We start from the raw sequence: 20,174 nt of genomic DNA on the forward strand, positions 1-20,174 counted from the left end.
TTAATATTTTTATGAATGTTGCGATATTTGTAACTTTCATTATACACTTTCATGATATTGTGAACCATAGGCTTGAATAGAACTCTGAATACAGTTTGCTTTATGTTTTTTACAAATTCACCTATTCATTATGACTAGTTTTCAGTTATGTTATTTTTTCTATCAATAAGCAGTAAATTGCCACTTTGATACGTGTTATAACTATATAAATTTAGAAACTGATGTATAAACAAAAAAATAAAATTTATATAATTTAAAATTTGTTTCACTTTCAGGGCCCCACCTTGCTTCCCGTTCTTTTGTATAAATTGAATATAGACTTCAACCCAGACTTTCAATTTGCAGTGATTGAAACAGTACCCCAGTTGGCAACACATAAGGTATTTTAATACACTTTAAATAATGTAGTTTAGTTTTTTTTCATAGTGAACTAAATCTTTTCATTGTCAAGTATAAAATTTACACAGTATTGATTGGAATGAAATTTCTGTTAAATGCAACTATTTGGGAATAATATATTGAGAATGCAACAAACAAACTGTGAATGGTTATAACAATACTTGTTGAATTTACATTCTACTACTTACAAACACTGAGAAGGTGTGTTATGGCTTGTTTTCACATGGAAGTGATTCATTTGTGTGTGAGATAATGAGCTTCCAGTAGGCACAAACATGTTTGAGAACTGAGAATTGCATGTTATTCATGAAACCATTGGCCATGGGATATTGGTTATACTATATATACACAATTTTAATAAGTTCATTTAGATAGAAACAAAGTATATTTTTAATCATATTTAAGCAAAAACAAAGGTACCCACAAATGTTCAAACATGATCTGTTTTACATGCATTGAAGTAAATATTATGTTATTGTATTTTCATACTCAAGATGCCATTGTTATGTCAAAACTTCTGATATGGTCTTACCTCTTCTCACACAAAACTCTTTGATGTTTGTCTGCTTTCTAAGCAGTGCTAAAAGAAATTTTCATGATTAGTGTACTAGGCTATATACCCCAAAATTTTTTGCCATTTCTGAACATGTGAATATCATGTGACCACTCTCCACTAATAATATTGCACCACCTTTACCGGCATACCTAGCTCTCTCTGCTATTCTTGTTCAATCTTCACTTTCTTAATTGGCACAGCATTGTTTAGACGTGTGTTTTTCCACATGTAGCTACTGTTTATAAACGTGCTTCTTTGCCATTTCCATTTTTTTTCTACAGTTTTATATTACTGTATTTGCATTTAATTGTTACAACAATTTTTTTTGCAATTACTTCTTGTTAGCAAATTATAATGGATCGTAAAATCAATTTGCGATCAATGTATCGAGTACGGAATTTCCCATTACAGTCAAAAATTGCCACTGGTATGACTTCCTAGGAATTGGGTTTGATTTTATCTAAAGAGGAGGTACAGGCCTTAATCTGCAGGAAGCTCAATTTATATATTCGGCCAGTTATTTCGTTTTCTTTTCAATATGACAATGTTTCTGAGGAGTAAACATAACAATCAAGGAGTAAACAATTTGGACTCTCATTTTCTGGCACCTTCCACCAGTTGTTTTGCTGCCATGTCATCCTATCTAGTGTTGAATTGTTCTTCTTCTCCTTTTTTTTTTTCTATTGCTTCCAGTTCTCCATGTGATAAGTTTTTCAACATGTGCACTTCACACCACGTTAATATACTAATGGTAGGCCTGGTTCAGATGCCCTTTATAGCTTTGCCCTTGTTTACACATGGGAGAATTACATATTTCACGTAATCTGTGGTTGGACTTTGATGAGTTAGATATTTTTGTGTCTTTTTGCATCTAAATTTCTTTAGTTGAAAAGTAAGTATAATATTGATTATTACTTTGTATTTTCTGTAAATTTAATCATCTTGCACATTCGTTAATAATATGTACTTTTAGGCTCAGCAAATTTTTTGGTGATGTTAGTTCATTATTAATAAGTACTTCACCTAGGTTACATATCATTGCTACTTGTAACATATAATTCATTGTTCTACTTAAATAATTATTATTTTTTCATCATTGTTAACTGTGTGCATTCTCATCCCCATTTTTGTCAGTGTAGGACTTAATTACGTGTCCTTTGTCATTTAGGTTATTCTAGAGGTATGGTAAGTGAGATATTGATTATTAATGTTTTCTAGGTAATTTTCATCGGTTTGCACATTCGTTATTATTATATACTTTGTGGACTAGGTACATTTAGACAGTTTGTCCATTTGATACTTATCAGTCCTTTGTAAACTGGGTATGTTTTGATAATTTGCACATTACATATCATTACTACCAGTAATATCTAATTCATTGTTCTATCTGAATATTTGTTTTAATAAGCATTACCTATGTGCCTTATCCTAATTTTCGTCACTGTGGGACTGAAAATTTTTGCTTTCTTACATTGCTGATGTGTCCGTTTCTTTCCTGTTCATAGGGCTGAAATTGGCTTTGGTTTCTTTTTCTATATTTGTGATCCTAGAAGCCTCATTTTCTCCTCACAATTCAGAATTCTTCCCCACAGTGTCCTCTTCGTTTTTAGTTATTTGTTGCTCTAAGTTGACTTTTCTAGTTCAGTGTCCTACCTTTTTGGCTAACCTCAGCTTTCTTAGTATTTTGTGAGAGAGTACAAACTCTTTCCTGACATATTCACTCTATCAGTCTTTGCACTCTTCCTTCTATGAATTACTGGCTCCTGCTTGCTTCCTCCCATTCACAGTCCAGGAACCACACTACTCTGCTCCTACAGGATGAAGAACGTGTGGGATTCCTGTTGACAGTGGGGATGTCCTTTCTTACTCCCTCTCAATATCCCATTCATTTTGGGGGGTCTTCTTTCCAACCTCAGTCGGGCCCAGCCTTCTCCTCTTTGGATTTTGGAGCGAGCAGCTCACACGTTCCTCACCTGTGGACTTCTTTGGAAACTTTCATTCCATTGGGCTGGGCTCCTGTGAGTTCCCTTCAGTGGACACTCTTTGACAAGTGAACTTCTTCTCACATATCTGGCTTGGTGGTTAGACAGAGTTCAGACCATAGTGAGGGTGCTACTTACTCCACCTCTCCAGATTTACATCTGTTCACATTCTCATCTTTAGAGGGTTGGGATTCTTACCTTGACTCCTGGGAGATTTCCGGTCTATGGTTGATCAAGGAGTCTTCTCTCCATATCATCTTTTTTGAGCCTTTGGTAGTTCATCAGGCTTTGTCCCACTTCCTTCCTCTTTTATGGGGATTGGTAGTTACGATACATACTGACCTCTTCACAGTGGTCACTCATATCACTGAGCCAGGGGTTATTGATTCCAGGTCTCTGTGCTTTCAGATCCTGGATCTCCTTTCTGGGCCCACAGTCACCACATTGTGGTCTTAGCTTGCCTTTTTCCTGGCTCCTTGAATCTGGATTGTTTATCTTCTCCCAACAAGTTTCTCTTCATGGGGTGGTCCCTTGTTCCACAGATCTCACCACTCTCTGTCTTCACATATGGCTTTTGTCAGGTCCATTGTCTCAGCCCAGGGACTGACTCCACGTCTTGCATCTTTCCTTTCTTGATCCATTATGCCTTCTTCCATGTCTGTTTACCACAGATGATAATATGCCTTATGACTTTGGTCTCTTCACCATGGTTTCTATCCTTCCCACCTTCCATTCCACATCTTTCCCTATTCTTCACCCGGTTGTTTGACAAAGGCTTGTCCACTTTAGCTGTGTATAGTTATCAGGTAGCCTCGTCGACCTCCTTCTCTTTCTTGAGAGTTCATCTGGTTTTGTCTTCCACTGTCCTTTCTCTCCTTTTCTGTTCCTTTGAATTGCCTATTAGGGGTCTCAGCGTGGTCCTTTATGCCCTTGTTGTTCTCAATTTCAACCTTTGTCTTCATGTTCCATCAACCATCTGTCCGTCAAGACCTATTTCCTTCTCCTTCTTGCATGCAGTCGTTATTCAGATATTTATGCGATTAATGTTACCTGCATCGTTTACCATTCCTCCTATGTCAACCTCTATCCTGAACTATCCTCCCTAAGAACTATGCTGTCATATAATAATGCTTGGAGACGGCTTGAATGGGTAATGAAGAAAAACTTTAATATAAGTTTAACATAATAGCAAATGTACAATGTTTCAACAAGGTTTTGTCAATTCTCTTGTATTGTTAATTCATGCTTGCATCGTTTGTTCTCTGTGAAAGCTGCTGTTGCCACAAATTCTTACAGTAACTGTGAATTTTTAATAAACAATGGTTCTTTCTGGGGTGGGGTGTGTTGCCCCAGGGTGTGAGTGTGGGCTGAATGGTCTCTCTTCTTGTGATCCTTGATCTTTATGACTGGAAGCTTAAACATTCTCAGTACACTTACGAAAGGAAAAGTAATGCATTTCTGGTCTTTCTTTCTGACTTCTCTGCCTGCTTGATCTGAGTAGCCCACTATTGAAATTTCATAACAGGAAAAACACAATTAAATCTCCAAACTCTTTAATTACACAGAAGGGGTGAAGAGAAACTTCAAAAATTTTTTACCACCTCTGATTTCTCAAATATCTATACTTACCAAGATTGGACTTGATTTAAATTATCACATTAACAGCAACAAAAAGTTAGGTTTATACAAGTATTACAGATATTAAAAGTTCTTTATATTTTGAAACTACAGTATTCTTCTGTATTCTGTTATTTTACATTGCAGTTAATTATGTTGTTAAATAAATACATACAGTCTATTTGATTATTGAGTATTACTATTCTGTTTCATTGTGATCTGTTAACCATTATATTCATTTGTCTAGTAACATTTGTAAGTATAAGCTTGCCTACTGTTTAAATTACTATTTCTCAAATGTGTATGTATGATGTCCTGAGTTATTCAGTGGCTTTGGGTTCATTCATATGGTTATTTAAAATTCATATTGGTTTGTTCACACACACTGACATTTGATATACACAAAGAAATGCAAATAGTCATTACTTTTTTGTACTTGTAATGAGTCTTATCCCCTGTTGGAACTGTGTTATATATAATAAGAGGATCATTAATACCACATAACATAGGCTAATAGTAATACACTGTATATGGTGTACAAGGATTCAGCTGGTGAGCACCTCTTGAGTGCATATCTGCATATAAATTTTCCAAATTTAAGTAAAAATAATAATAATAACTCTAATTCAAAAACTTGTTACTCAAAAAATATATTAGGATTGATATTCTGTGATTTTGTAATATTTATTTAGTGTAATTTCAGTGACTGAGTGAAAATAATGTTTTTGCCTTTTTTTATCCTTTTTTTTTTTACACACCAGCTAGCTGTTCCTCCTGTTCTCAATGTTATCCGGGTGCTACATTCTAATACAAATTTACGACCATTAGCTATCAGATGCTCAACCCTGTTGTGGAAAGAACAACCTCGCTGTTTTCCCTTCCTTCAGAAATTCATCACTGGAGCAATCAGCAAACAAATTTCTTCTGACACTGAAATTGATGAGGTTCTACTTGCTAAAGTTGCAGCAATCAAGGAAGTGTGTGAAAACAGGTATATGCATATAAGGTGTTTTTTGAAGATACATATACTTTAGTTTTTGAAGTTCTATTGTTTATAAGTTCTGGACATAAATGCATTCTAATCAAAGAATTGGTCCCCTGGTGGGCCAATGGTAAGTTTACCGTCTTACAATGCTAAAATCCAGGGTTCAAGTCCCCATGTTGAATAGAATGTAGATGGTCCATTGTGTAATGTTGTGAAAACAGCAACATGAAAGAATTAATAAATGTCAGAAAAGAAGTCTGACTAATTATTTTGCATTGTTACTAATAGTCTAAGCCTAACATTGCTAATGTATACAAAAATAATTGTACATGTAGGTACCATTTCAATGTCATGTCTGATTTATATTTGTGTTATAAAATTTTGTGATTTATAATTAGTATAGAATTATGATAAAATTTGCAAATTCTTTGTGAGAAATAGTACTGCTGGAGCAGACCTTTTTCTATTTATCTTCTGTGTTTGTGTAGCCTATTTCTGTGTGGAACACACCTATCCTAATCGTTATCTGTCATTTTGTAACTCCTTTCTATGCAGAACACACCTATCCTAATGATCATCTGTGTTTTTATAACCTTTTTGTGGAGGAAACATGTCCCAGTCATCACCTGTGTGTTTACGGTCCTTTTCTATGTGGATCAGACTTGTCATAGTCATCATCTGTGTTTTTGTAACCCTTTTCTGTGTGAAGTAGACTTGTCCTAGCCTTGATGTATTTTTTATATCACCTTTCTATGCAGAGCAGACTGGTACTAATCATGAAGTTTGTTCACTTAAATCACCTCCAGGCTTTAAAAAGAACATCTCTGTATACATATGGCCTACTTCAAACTTTCTCTGTCTTTTTTTTATATAGTACATTTTACAATTTGAAATAATGATCAACATTCAACAAATACCAAGCTGGCAAATGCAGATGGAATTTCCATATGAAAATACTGATTGAAATGTTCAATTAAATAATTTGTAACTGAAATAGTTTTTAAAATAAAGCTAAGTATGTGTGAAATGTTTTAATAACAATAATAATATATAAATTTCAAAATATAGGATATATAAATATTTCTAACTTAAATGTGAAACAAATAAGCAAAATTGTTCAGTCCTTCAGATGGTGATATAATGTAAATAAATATTCATTGAATATGGAATAAAGTTATGTACATTATTAAGCTTAAGACATGCCAAGAGTAGATCTGCAGTTCCAAGTTCAAGCATGTGTCGTGTTTGGCACCAAAGATTCAGACCTTTTGTAAATATTTCATATATTAAAGTCATTTTATTGTAAATACTTTATTTTCATAATCTCTCCTTAGTTCTCTATATTAAGAAAACCTAATGTCATTTTTATATAGCCCCTCTGGTAGCTCAGTGCTAAGTCTTTAGGCTTATAATGCTTTGTGCTTAATAAAAAAAAATGTGTTTATTACAAATGACTTAGATGTTTTTGTAAATATTTCATTTATTAACCCTTTTGCAACAGGCTAGGTACAAAATACCAAGTTCATATACACACTTGCACACGTTAAGTATTTATAATATAACTTTTAATGCAGTATGTGTATCTTTACAAAATTTGGTAGACTTTCAGTAAACATTATGCCTTTCACATACAAAAACTCATATTTTCTGGTGATGTATTTTTAATAAACTAAAAAAAAGATTTGTTTGTGAATATATAGAGTATTTATTTTGATTACTCTATGTGCAAAGTGATTTTCATGTTAAGATTAAAAATACTGTTCTTCACCTAAAAAAACTCAAATTTCATTTGTGTAATCTCTAAAACCTCCTAAGTACATTTCAGTAATAGTTTATATTTAATGGTTATTTTCTCTGCCTTAACTCTATAAAAGGCTGGTCAATTAGACTGACCTCGTAACCACCAAAAAGAATTGAAATAAATCTAAATTACCATTTTTTCTTTCTAGAATGACTTCAAATTGTAACATGAAACTACAATGTTTATCCTAAGTAGCTTTAAACTCATAACAGTGTACATCTATTTATACTTAAATTTTATTGTTTTCTTGCCCTTTGAACCATGTCTTATTACTATTCGCACTATATGTTGTAAATCACTTGGGGAACAGGGAGCTTACATTACGCATGAGCTACTCCGAGCTGCTCGTGTGCGTGCCTCATTAAACATTTTTATTATATTATTATTATTTATTTTACCTAGTCTAACCTAAAGAGATCCCTATTTTTTACATTTTAGTTACTTCTGTAATAATAAATAAAGAAAAAACATGAAAAACAAGAATTCCAGAGTTTGTTTAACTTCCAAGTATTCTTACTAAATTGTTATTTCTGAAAGCAATCTTACCAAAACTGTACCAAGGAATTATAAGTATCTTGATTTAATGTCCATTCCTTGAGTTTCTTGGTGAGACAGTGGTAAGTCTACAGACTTACAGTGCTAAAATACAGGGTTCAATTCCCCATAGTGGACACAACAGATAGCCTAATGTGGATTTGTTCTAAAAAACAAACAAACCATTTCTTGAATCATCCTTGAGTCAGTTTAAACATATTTACCTATTTGGTGTTCTGCACAAACTTAAGTGCTTAAATTTCATGTTTGAACTTTTCTAACTGTAATTGTTTTGTAATTTCTAGCTCTTCAATTGAACAAGTTTTGTGTAAAAATCTTTTGAATTCAGGTGAATAATTAGAGGATCGTGCAATAAGTCACTTTCCTAAATTTTTGAAATTCATACTTAATTTTTCTCCATGTAAACTAAGCCACAAAACCAGTTACCTATAAAGTATTTTAAAATATATTGGATTTTACCCAAAGTTTCTTGGTTTACTTTTCCAGTTTGTGGAACCATTCTCCTTTCTATAAAAATGACTGCAGGCACTGAAAAGATAAATAAGCCTTCATGAAGTGAAATATATCTATAAATACAAAATAATACTTTGTGTATAAATTGTATCTTTATTTCACTTGTTTTTATATTGAGCAAACCTGCAGTCTGTATCATTATCTGTTTTTTGTAGTTCATTGTTATAATGTTTTAGCTGTTAATCACACTGTCTTTCTGTCTTTTTACTATAATTTTTACAGAAAGCAGACCTTTTTCTTTGTACTATTATATTCATTCTTTAAATTTGGCAAACTTGTGGCAGTTTGACTGTATCCTCTATGCAGTTCATCGCTATACTATTCTATAACCTATTTCCGTTTTCTCTCTATAGCCCATCGCTACATGGAGCAGAGCTTTTGAGCACATTGTCTTCCATCTTAAACCAATGTACAGAAGACAACATGGGGCCAATAGCAGCAGTTGCATTACAAGGAATTACTGCACTTTGTACAGCAGAAGTTTGTGAATTTTTTTAATCTCTCCAGAATTCTAACATTAGTTACAAATGTGACTTACATTTGTGTTTACTTATATTGTAGTTATTAATTGGTTAAAACGAAAAGTGAGTTGATAACGTAATACATATATAAACAGAAAATCTAATAGCTTTAGAGGAATAGTTTTAGTGCCAAATTACTTTTACACAGGTTATAGATCAGGTATGGCTTAGTGGTTAGCATGCCAGACTATGAATCTGAGGGTCCATAGTTTAAATCCCTTTGCTGCAGAATCGTGCTTCTTACATTGGGATGTGAGTTCATTGTGAGAGTAATAGTCAAATCCCACTATTTGATTAGAGTAGCCCAAGAGTTGATGGTGGGTGCTGTTGAATAGCTGGTGTCTCTCTATTAGTTCAAAATTAGGAATGGTTAGTACAGATAGCTCATGTGAAGTTTTGCATATCTATCTGAAACAAATGAACAAACAAAAGTTATGTGAAACTCCAAAACTGGTAAATAACAAAAATATCTTATATTTGAAAGACCGTCACAAAACTGGTAAGAATTTTAAGATCTAATTCATAACTGTAATTTCAGATTCAAAGTAATGCATCTTTTTTAGCATGTTAGACATTTATTTTCTGCAGTTTGTTGCTGATGTGAACTTACATTCAGTGGCATTGTTCATAAGATAAAATAAGATATAAGGACAATAAGGGACCTGTTGGTCCATCTAGGCCATCCCAGCTCTTATCCTTCAAATATTTATTAAGCCTTCCCTTAACCTGATCAGGATTACACCATTTTTGAATTAATTTGTAAGCGCGTTAATGAGTTTCATTCAAAATTTAATTAAACAACTTTACTATCCAAGTATATCAACAAAATTAACATATTATGTACGTTATAATTTGAATTTTTATGTTATCCAAGTTTTAATTCCTTTGTATCAAAAGAAACATTAAAAAAGTACTAAAACTGCAGTTTTTTGTCATGTGGTCCATGCTATGAAATATCTCCACTTTAGCAGGAGCTAAGTATAAACACGCAAGCTTGCAATGTGTAGATGGCAGTGTACATCTGTGTGCCCCTTTGACACTTAAGGTGCAAAGTCTCACTATTCACTGGGAAAGAGAAATAAATTTTCCAACCCTTAACGGGTGCCACACCCACCTTCCATACTGTGTAGCTAGTTGACCCAAGTGTATATTGTCATTAAAAAAGAGGTCAGTTTTAACTATACTCCACTAGTGATTAATTTGAAATTGGTGTGCAGTTTTTGGATTGAACTAGATGTAAAAATCATATTTGAATAGTTTAATGATTTTTATAAGTTTAACTTGTCGCCTGGATTGTGAAAGCTGTATAAGCAAGATGGCGTGTGTAAGCAGTATCGTGTTTTAGCAATGCGTCTCTGTGGGGAGTGTGCCAAAATAAATTCATAAAGGCTCGCTCATAGAGATATAAATGGGCCCACTAGCATCAATTGTCATATGGGCATAAATGAAGACAAAGAATTTGCAAAGAAAATAAAAAATAAACTATAGGTGAAAAGATAAAGATGTGAAATTATGCATATGTGAAAAAGACGACTATTTTTGTGAATTTCTATGAAGAGTTGAAAGGTATGTACATATTTCTATTTGTTAATTTTAAACATTTAATTCCACTGTATGTTGATGAGAATAGATAGAGTTAGTAGAGAAATTTGGATCAGTCACCACTTGCTCCCCTTCTTCAGTCAGTCAATTGGGTTTGTGAGATTCTGAGGCTTTCTCCAGTTGCTTTTGAGTCTACTTGTTCCTTGATGGTGGAATGGTCTGAGGGTGAATACTTAGTTTTTGATCCTTCACCTGATGTTGCTGTTCATGCAGGGAGGTTTACCGATTAGTTACGTGAAGGGATAGCTATGCCTTGTCCTCCATGTTTGTTGGAACAGCATGCTTTGGCTTACTACTGCTAGGAGGATGTATATTTAAATTCCCAAAGACTTGATCCACTTTTGGAAATGTGGGGTTCCAGAATAGAGATTGTGAACACTTTGAGCAGATCACAGATTTCTAGAATTCGTCTGACCCTCACTACAGTTCTGAGATATTTATCTTGCTTCCAAATTTTGTTGGAACCCTCTCAGCAATCCCCTCATCAAGTTGATGGCGAATTGGGTCCTTTGCTGACTTCTACTTGGTAAGATTGTGAACTTCTGCTTTTTCTTTGCTTTCCCGACTTGTATATAGTTGGGACTTACTGGGTAGAGATGCTTTGTTGGAGGGAGTTCGTCTCCCTGCTGCCACCCTCCGTGAGTTATGTGAGGCTCCTTTTCTTTGTCCCTTGATGTTGCCCATTTGCATTATTCCTTGTTGTCATTGGCCTCTCGACTTTCTTTAGCTCCTACTGGAAGTCATGGTGCTACTGCTCGTTGTGTGTCCTGGCTTCAGTTCCTCGATCTATTGGTACCCAGAATAGATTCTGTCCTTATCCAAGAGGCTCCTCCGCTCGGGCAGACCGTTGCCAGCAGCATTGGTGACTACCCTATGCTGGTGGGGTCTGTGGGAGCATGGTTACAACATTTTCTGAACATCTGGAATTTCTTCTCACAGGTACTCCAGGTTCTGGCATTAGGGTTGGTCATTCAGTTCACATCTTCACCTCCATTATATTCCCAACCTGTTGTATTTCTGCCCCCAATATATCTGCAGAATGTGGATCTTTCTTCCAGAGCTATCAGAGAGTTGTTGGTCAAGGGGGCATTAGAGAGAGAGTGGATCCCGTTCATCCATGATTTTATTCCCATTTATTTGTTGTGCCCAAGAAGACGAGAGATTGACATTCGACCATCGGTCTTTCTCATCTCAACCAATTCTTAGATCCTCCCATGTTCATGATGGAGTCCTTTCTCAACCTACGTTGGCATTCTTCACCAGGTCTATGGATGACGAAGTTTGATGTTGCCGATGCCTATGTCCACCTTCCCATAGCAGAGTCATCCCGCTGCTATCTATGTTTCGTACACAATGATCAGGTTCTGCAGTTTAGGGCTCTGCCCTTTGGCCTATCATCTGCACCATATGTCTTGTGCATAGTCTTATGATCATTTTCTCATCAACTTTATTCTTTGGACTTGTGCACACACCATTATATGGATTACTGGTTACTTCTGGCATCATATCATCAGTTGGCAGAATGGCACACCCAGATTCTTCTTTCAAAAGCCACCAAGGCTGGCTTTCTTATCAGAGCCATGAAATCCATTCCCATGCTGACTCAATGCATTGCCCGTCTGGGTGTCTTTTTCAACATATATTTCAGTTGGGCTCAGCCGACTCCTATCTGACTCCATGCTATGGAATGGGCAGTCAGGCTCTTATGTCTCCTTCTCCTACTACTCTGATGTGTGCATCCCTCGAATCTCTAATTCCTTTGGGATGAGCACACATGCAATCCCTTTAGTGGTCGCTTCACAACCAATGGATCAGGAGTTGTGATTGGATCTGAACAACACTACATCTCTTCACAGATGCCTGACTTCAGAAATGGGATGCATATATCAATGGTCAAGAATTCCAGGGTCTATGGACAGATGATGAATCTTCCTTCCACATCAATATTTTAGAATTTCTTGCTGTTCAACAGGCAATTTTCAAGGTCTAATTCTATTGAAGGGAAAATAGTCATGATTCATTTTGACAATTTCACAGTGGTATCTTACATTTTCCATCAAGAGTCACACATTCTCAAAACCTTTGTTTTCAAACTGTGGATATTATCTACTGGGCTCACTCCCATCATATCAGCCTCCTAACTTGCCATGTTACAGGGGTTATGAATGTGATAGAAGATCATCTGTATTGGCCCAACCAAATTCTCCTGACCAAATTCATGCTACATCTTGAGTTTTTCTGGTTGATTTTGCTCTCAGTTTGGGACTCCAATGATCAATGCATTCGCCACTTATTGGAACTCTCAACTACAGGTGTGTTGGCAATAAATGCATTCAGTCAAGACTGGATGGGATTGCACCTCTATGCTTTCTCCTTAATGCATTTGTTACCCAGAGTTCTGGCTATGGTTCAGTCCACTCCTTGTTGAGTGCTGTTGGTATCCCTGGATTGACTGGCCCAACAATGGTTTCCTCTTCTTCAGTATCTTCAAGAGTGTTCACCTCTGCTACTTCCTCTTTGGCCATCTCTGTTGAGGCAACCTTGATCCAATAATCTACACCCAAACATTCTGATGCTCAAACTTCATGCATGGAAGTTATGCGGTTGTTCACACGGCATTGGGGTTTAACTTCTAAAGTTGCCTTGTATTTGTCTCAATCTCTCAATAGGTCCACAATGGTCATTTATCAACAAAAATGATACACTTATTGCCAATAGTGGCTCACGAGGAAAATGAACCCATTTCACCCAATTGTGCTAACTATATCTCGTTTTATGACCTGGCTTTTTGACAAAGGTCTAGCTCCATCTACTATCACCTTATATAAAGCAGCTTTATAAACTTCTTTCAGTATTCTAAACATCAGAAATTATTTGGGTTCCCAGTGCTATCAAGCCTTCTCAAGTAATTTCATGTCCTTCATCCTAAAAGGCCTTTTCAATTACCTAACTGGAATATTAAGGATGATATTACATGCTTTGTCTCGGCATCCATTCGAGCCCTTAGCCACATGTACTATGTATCACCTTTCCCTTAAAATGTATTTTTTGTTGCTACTGGTCTGTGGGTGTCATAGGTCAGAGTTGTTTGCACTGCGTGTGCACAGGACTCTTTATCACACTACTTATGTTCTACTATACCCATATAGGTCCTTCCTTCCTAAGATTCTGGCAGCCAGGGATGGGGATAGATACTTCTAACCAATTCATTTGTCAGCTATTTCTCACCTCTATGGCTGCTTGGCTCCCGATTGTTTATGTCCCATCAGAGCCCTGAGGTGTTATGTGGCTTACACTAACTCCTTTCAAGGTGCTAGAATTCGACTTTTTATTCATTGGGATCCTTCAGTTTCCACAATTTATTCCCAATTTTATTGATGAGGTGGGTTCAAAAGTTGATCCATATTGCTTATCTGGAAACTTCTGCGAGTCGTGTCTCATCAGATTTTTCACATTTCTATGTCTTTAGCTGCTGGAGGACATCATGCGGTCTGGTATGTGAACTTTTCCCAATACTTTTCTCTCACATTATTTACATAATCTGGCAGTTTCTTCTTCTAAGGGTTTTTACCTACCCCCTATGGCTGTTTTGACCTCATCTGCTATATTATAATGAGGGGTGAGTATTTTTTGCTCCTCTTTTTACTTTCCAGGGTCCCTTACCTCTTTTTTTTTCACTGGATCCCACTTTGTGGCTAGTATTGCCCAGGGAGGTGTGCTTTTATCAGTCCAATTCCACAGTAGAAACCACTATTTCACTATTTATGAAGTGTTACAAAATACCACCTAGGAGTTCACCAGGTGGTATTGCCATACTATGCTGGACCACCACTCATGGACTATCTTGAGTAAAGTAAAGGGAATCCTGCCAATTCCTGCTGATCGTTGGATTAAATAAGTTGGGGTCAGTTTGCTTTTAAAAATTTAGGGAACTTGGTTCACCTATTGCACTGTTTCCAGAGCTCTGTTCCTCAGGAGTCCCCAGTGTGTGTTCATTACCCCCAGATTCCACTTGTGGAGCTAGGGAATCCTAACTACACCTGGGTTCCAGTCACTGGGGTGGTGGAAAGAGGCTTTTCTTCCAGAGTGTTAGAGTGAATTCCTCCACTCTTAGAGAAGAGGGCAAAGTTGGGGGGGGGGCCCTCTTACCCAGATCCCTGGATGTTTTTTCCCAGATGTCAGTAGGAGTGGCACCAACCTACGTGGAAGCCAATTCGTAATGCTGGTTCAGATATGACGCTTGGCTGTCTGGTTGGGGTGTGCATAGCCCTTCTTATTGATCAATATTGGTTCAGTACATTGTTCATGGAAAAGGGTCTATTATCCCCTCATAATTCTGAATGCGGAGTGATCCCATCTTGGGTCCTTGGTTGAGCACAACGTTCCACATCCTCCCAATAATTCTGGGGGCAAGTGGAAGGCTCCTTGTCCACTTTTCTGTCCCTTTGATTGAGTAAGGCATACACAATCCCATCATTCCAAGCCTGGGGTGTTGCCTTTTGGGCTTCTTTAGGTTGAGAAGGTTTGTCTGCTTTGGTGTTGCTTACTTTCTTGTCATGATTCTGGTGGTTCGGAACACATCACTTTATGGCTACAGGTTGGGATCCAATCAAAAGTATATATATATATATATATATAATGTAGCGGTCCAATTGCCCTAGCCACCAACGTGGGATATAGGGACCAAGACTCATTAATTTCAGCCTGGATTATTGGAACCTCAGCTATCCGGTTGGAGCTGGCCATGGCACACCCGTAACACATGCAGATGCTTTCTGTATGGATAATGTCTTCACTGGTCCCTCCACCTTCTCAATGTGGGATTCTAGCTATAAGCGTAAGTGGAGGTAAGTATGTTTTAGAAGTTACCATTTTCCTAAATTGAAAATGTATTTCCAATAATACTTATCTCCACTGACACTCTTCTGCCCTTCCTCCCCACTAAGAGCTGGTGCTAGAGACTGGGATGGAATCAGTCTCGAAAAAGTGATAACATTATTTGAATGAGGCACTTATATACAGTACCAGGACAGAGAAAACACTGACATAGGTGGAGAGTATCACAAGACAAATATTACCAAGGGCAATTGAGTGGGGTATAAAAGACTGGAGCAAGTGAGAAGAAATCAGACAAATGCATAAATTGGTAAAAGAAGAAACCCTGGCAGTCGAGTAATAGCTATAAATGTCAGTGGAGGTAAGTATTATTGGAAATACATTTTCAATTTAGGAAAATGTTACCTTTTCTCACTTTAACTGAAAAGCCATATAGTGTAGAGTTTTAGACTTTTCAACTTAATTTATACATATTATGTTTCTTTACATAGCTGAATTTTTATGGCTTCAAGTGTCATGTTTGCTCTGGAATCTACAAACTCTTCTTTTTCATAATTGTGAGGTTTTTCTGCAGGCCATCTGAATAGATCTATAGATTATTAGAGGTCTACAGACTACACTTTTGGAACTTTTGAGTTTTTTACTGTTTAGTACTGGAGAGAATGGCCTAGATGGACCAAAAAGTCCCTTGTTATGTTATAATTTTATGTTACGTGTTAAAGCTACACAACTGGCTATCTGTGCTCTGTTCATTGTGAGGAATTGAACTCTGGATTTTCACATTGTAAATCCATAAACTTACCACTGACCCACTGAGGAAACTGTTCTCTGTGAGTAACATGAAATGGTTTAGTGTTATAATAACTGTAGCTTTCATATTTGTGTAGAAGTTTTCAAATGTGCCAGAAGCATAATATTAAATCAAATGTAAAATTATTTGTATAATTATGTACAATATATATATATATATATTGTTTATTTTATTATTACACTGCCAGTAGATAATAAATATAATTTTTTTATGTTGATGGTTAATGCTGTCAATAATATTCCTAATCATTATTCTGCTTATCCATTCATTAAATACAAAGATAAACTTAGTCTGTGTACCTAAGTTCAGAAATGAACTTGTGTATGTGCAGTTTATTTCAAATTAAAATGAAATACAAACCAGTTCAAAGTTTGTCATCTTTGTTTCCAACAGCACCCAAGTTATCAGTAATTATGCATCCAACTGTTTGATCTTTAAAAGAACTGTTTTTTACAGTATCATTGAAGTTTTCATTGTTGGTGTTTAACAACAATAAATTTGTAAGATCCCTTTGATTAAATTACCAATATTTTTCTTCACTTTTAAAGTTTATTTGAAGGTTGTGAGCTAAATTTAAAGTTCCTATAACTATCTGACTATTTAGGATTAGATAAGCTCACTCCTGATCCTTAAACAATATTTTCATACTTACAGAAAAGTAAGTGTAAAAGTTATTATTAATTGTCTGATAGCTACACAAGTTCATGTAGGATTTCATATATTTTTTTCTTAGGTTATTGATCTGAGAACAACATGGAAAGTTTTAGCACCAAGGCTTACAAAAGACAAGAGGTATGCCTTTGCATTTTTACTTTTTTTGTTACTTTCTTGTAGAAAATACATTGTAATTCATGCATAAGGCATTATTACTTGTAAAATTATTGATAATTAATTTTTGTTTCTGTAAATAATAATAATAATGAAGTTTGTTTTCAATCCAGCATTTCTTATCAGTATTCATTATTTTCCTCTAGGTTAAAAATATTTCATTAGTTTCAGTAAACAAGCAGTATCTTCAATAGTAGCTGTTTCTAGTAGTATGAATAGGTTATTTTAATAGCAGGTAAATGTATAATTAGGTTTACCTAGTAGTTTATTTGGCACTATCTCTTCTTTGTTTATATCTTTAATAAATACTGATAACTCTAGTATAGGTACAGTCCTGACTGTTTGGGTCTATCCAGTTAACATGGAACTTACTTGAGCAATCTGTGCAGCCATACAGATGTTAAGCAGATGTCTTGTATGGTAAACACTGAGAATTTTAAGATACTTACTCAATGCAGGAAACATGATGTTACTACATTCACATTAAGTGATATTTCTAGCAATTTTCTTTGTTTAATTAATAGGTGGCAGAGCTTGCCAGTTGTGGACATATTGTAAGATAGGTATTAAGAAAGTGAGACTGGTCATCTGAATATGATGGTGTAAGTATGCAGGATATAGTGAGGACCAATGAAAATTATCCAGACCATGTTGCTTGTAGTAGCTTCATTTAGGGATAGGTTTTATATGCTGATTTGGAATGATGGAAAGCATATGAAATACCTTTTTTTACAGTTCTTGAAACATCCATTTCCATGTCCAGACTTTTCTGAATAAAACTTGTGGTTCTCAGTGTGTCTCTGATGAAATGCAATCCTCTATGTACAAGTAGTTTTTAAGCTATGAAAAGTTTAGAAATAGGGTTTTATTTTAATATGTAACCTGTATAATTAGCCATTTACTCTCTGAACTCTATGTGTTATAAAAATTGTTGTGTGATTAACACATGGATGTCTGAGGATTTAAGACTGAAATGTTTATGCACTGAATTAATTCTCTTAACATATTCCACATTTTACTGGACATCCTTATGAATGATAAAACATTGTGAGAGAGAGTAATGGAATTTGTGTATTCTGTTATATTGTTAATATCACTGTCTTTCACTTGTGTATGGAAGCATGTTATGTTAATATATAATAAATTGATAAACAATGGTTTATAAGCATGAAGAAGAAAACAGACGAATGCTCTATTGAAATGTAGTATGTTCTCTACATAAAATAAGTTTCATTATGTTTATAAATCGTTGTTCGGCAATTTAGTATTACTTCTTGAAACTTCGGCTTCAGAATGGTGTAGTTTCATTTCATGATTCAAAAGACTGCAGGTAGTGGACGTTTTGATTCTCCAGGCAAGTAGTGAGCACAGGTAATTAGGTACTTAAGTTATTGTTTGTGAGAAGTAACATTGTTTTATTATCCCTGTTATTCAAACTAACATTGCATGAGTTATCAATTTGTGAAATTAGTAAAAGGCAATTTGATTATAATGTTAATTTGAGCTTAATCAAAAACGGCACTTATGCCACTTTGTCTTAGTGTTTCAGTAGCAGATTTTTTATTTCAGCTGTTTCATTTTAGTTAATATTATCTTAAAATTATATTAAACTAAGTCATACAGCTCTGTTTGTGTTACATTTTAGTTACTGAAAGAGTTATAGTTCAAGTCAATGCTGAGGTCAAGAGAGGATACCAAAAGGTCAGGGTTACAACAAGGAACATCAAGTATATTAACGCTGAGTACCATATTACATTCTGAAATAAGATAACTTGTTATTTTATCAGATATACCATTCATTATTTTGCCTTCTCTTCAAAGCATCAAATGTTGCAGGAGCATATAGATCACATGTATCAAGTCATGCTAAAGTATATGTGGGTTAATTCTCTGTACAATGTACATTTTTCATTCCAATTGGGCTAGGCATGGCCTTATGGTTAGTGCTGGGCTGTAAATTTGAGTTTCATATCCTGTTACTGCAAAATAGTGCTTTGCACTTTCTGGTTAAATCCCACTATTCGATTAAAGTAGCCCAAGTATTGGTAGTGGATGCTGTTGACTAGATGTCTGCCATTTAGTCTATCAATTCAAAATTGTGGATGGCTACAACATATAGCCCTTATTTCGCTTTGTACAAGTATCTGAAACAATTAACTATTCAAACACATGTGACATGACTTAGAATTAACTTAGGCTAGACTGATCTTTAACAGATGGCAGTATGAAAAGTAGAAAACTATTTTGTTATTGCTATTGTACAGCAAGTCAGTGGAACATTTCTACTTACTTTAACATGTGGATGTATTGAAAACTCCCATTTTAATTATGTGATAGTGATAGTGTTTACACACACATAATTTTACATAGTATAGAGTGTTTATTTTTTGACCGTCATTGCTCATCATTTTTATAGAAGGCCGTGTAAGCTCATTAGTTCTAGTGTTTTTAATAACAACTTTAAAAAAACTACTATAGATAATAAGGCTGTAGCAATAATATATCAATTGTTGTGTCATTGTTCGTAGCTTATGTGATAACCTAAATTAAATTATTAATGAGTAGTAACTATATATGAGTGGGTAACGACCAGAATTTCAACAAGATCTGTGACTGAATACTGGGCATTACCAACACAGAAATGGTCTTTCTCAGAGACGGCAGCAGACTTGCAGCTAAAATGTAAGATAATATTACGTACTATCTAGTTATTAGAAAAAAGTTACTAATTGATAATTACTATGACAACAGTTAAATAACTAATTTATTGTAATGCTTCCATTGAATAATCGTCAAACAAATTTAGTAGATTTGAGTGAATGTTTTTATATGTGTAAATTGGATTGAGATGCTTTCATGTTTTAGGAAACGATAATTTCAATATGGAAAGTCCTGGGATTATGTTTTTGACCAATTATAAGGACCCTACTTGTATTGTTTGAAATGAGAAATTAGAAATAATTTTAATTATTGTTTAACCTAAATTTACAACCATCAGATATTTTTTTCTGAAATGGAAATTTTGGATGCTATTCCCAGTCTTACCTTCAAGAAAACTTAAAGTGCCTTAGTATTTTGTATACATCGTTTCTGATCTCCATAAGTGCCTTAGTATTTTGTATACATTGTTTCTGATCTCCATAAGTGCCTTAGTATTTTGTATACATC

At 35.1% G+C, this 20,174-nt stretch overlaps 1 protein-coding gene across 1 annotated transcript in view; it reads left to right on the forward strand.

Moving 5' to 3' along the window:
- Positions 1-280: 280 nt before the first annotated feature.
- Positions 281-20,174, forward strand: part of LOC106473385 (focadhesin-like) — a 37,674-nt gene continuing 17,780 nt past the window's right edge. The window contains exons 1-4 of the mRNA XM_022401832.1: positions 281-380; positions 5,316-5,545; positions 8,762-8,888; positions 16,912-16,970. Of these exons, the coding sequence (XP_022257540.1) occupies positions 8,832-8,888; positions 16,912-16,970 (116 nt within the window). The 5' untranslated portion in view covers positions 281-380; positions 5,316-5,545; positions 8,762-8,831. The remainder of the gene's footprint in view (positions 381-5,315; positions 5,546-8,761; positions 8,889-16,911; positions 16,971-20,174) is intronic.

This window comes from Limulus polyphemus, unplaced genomic scaffold, assembly GCF_000517525.1.
Source record: "Limulus polyphemus unplaced genomic scaffold, Limulus_polyphemus-2.1.2 Scaffold6128, whole genome shotgun sequence".
In the NCBI taxonomy this organism is placed as follows: domain Eukaryota; kingdom Metazoa; phylum Arthropoda; class Merostomata; order Xiphosura; family Limulidae; genus Limulus; species Limulus polyphemus.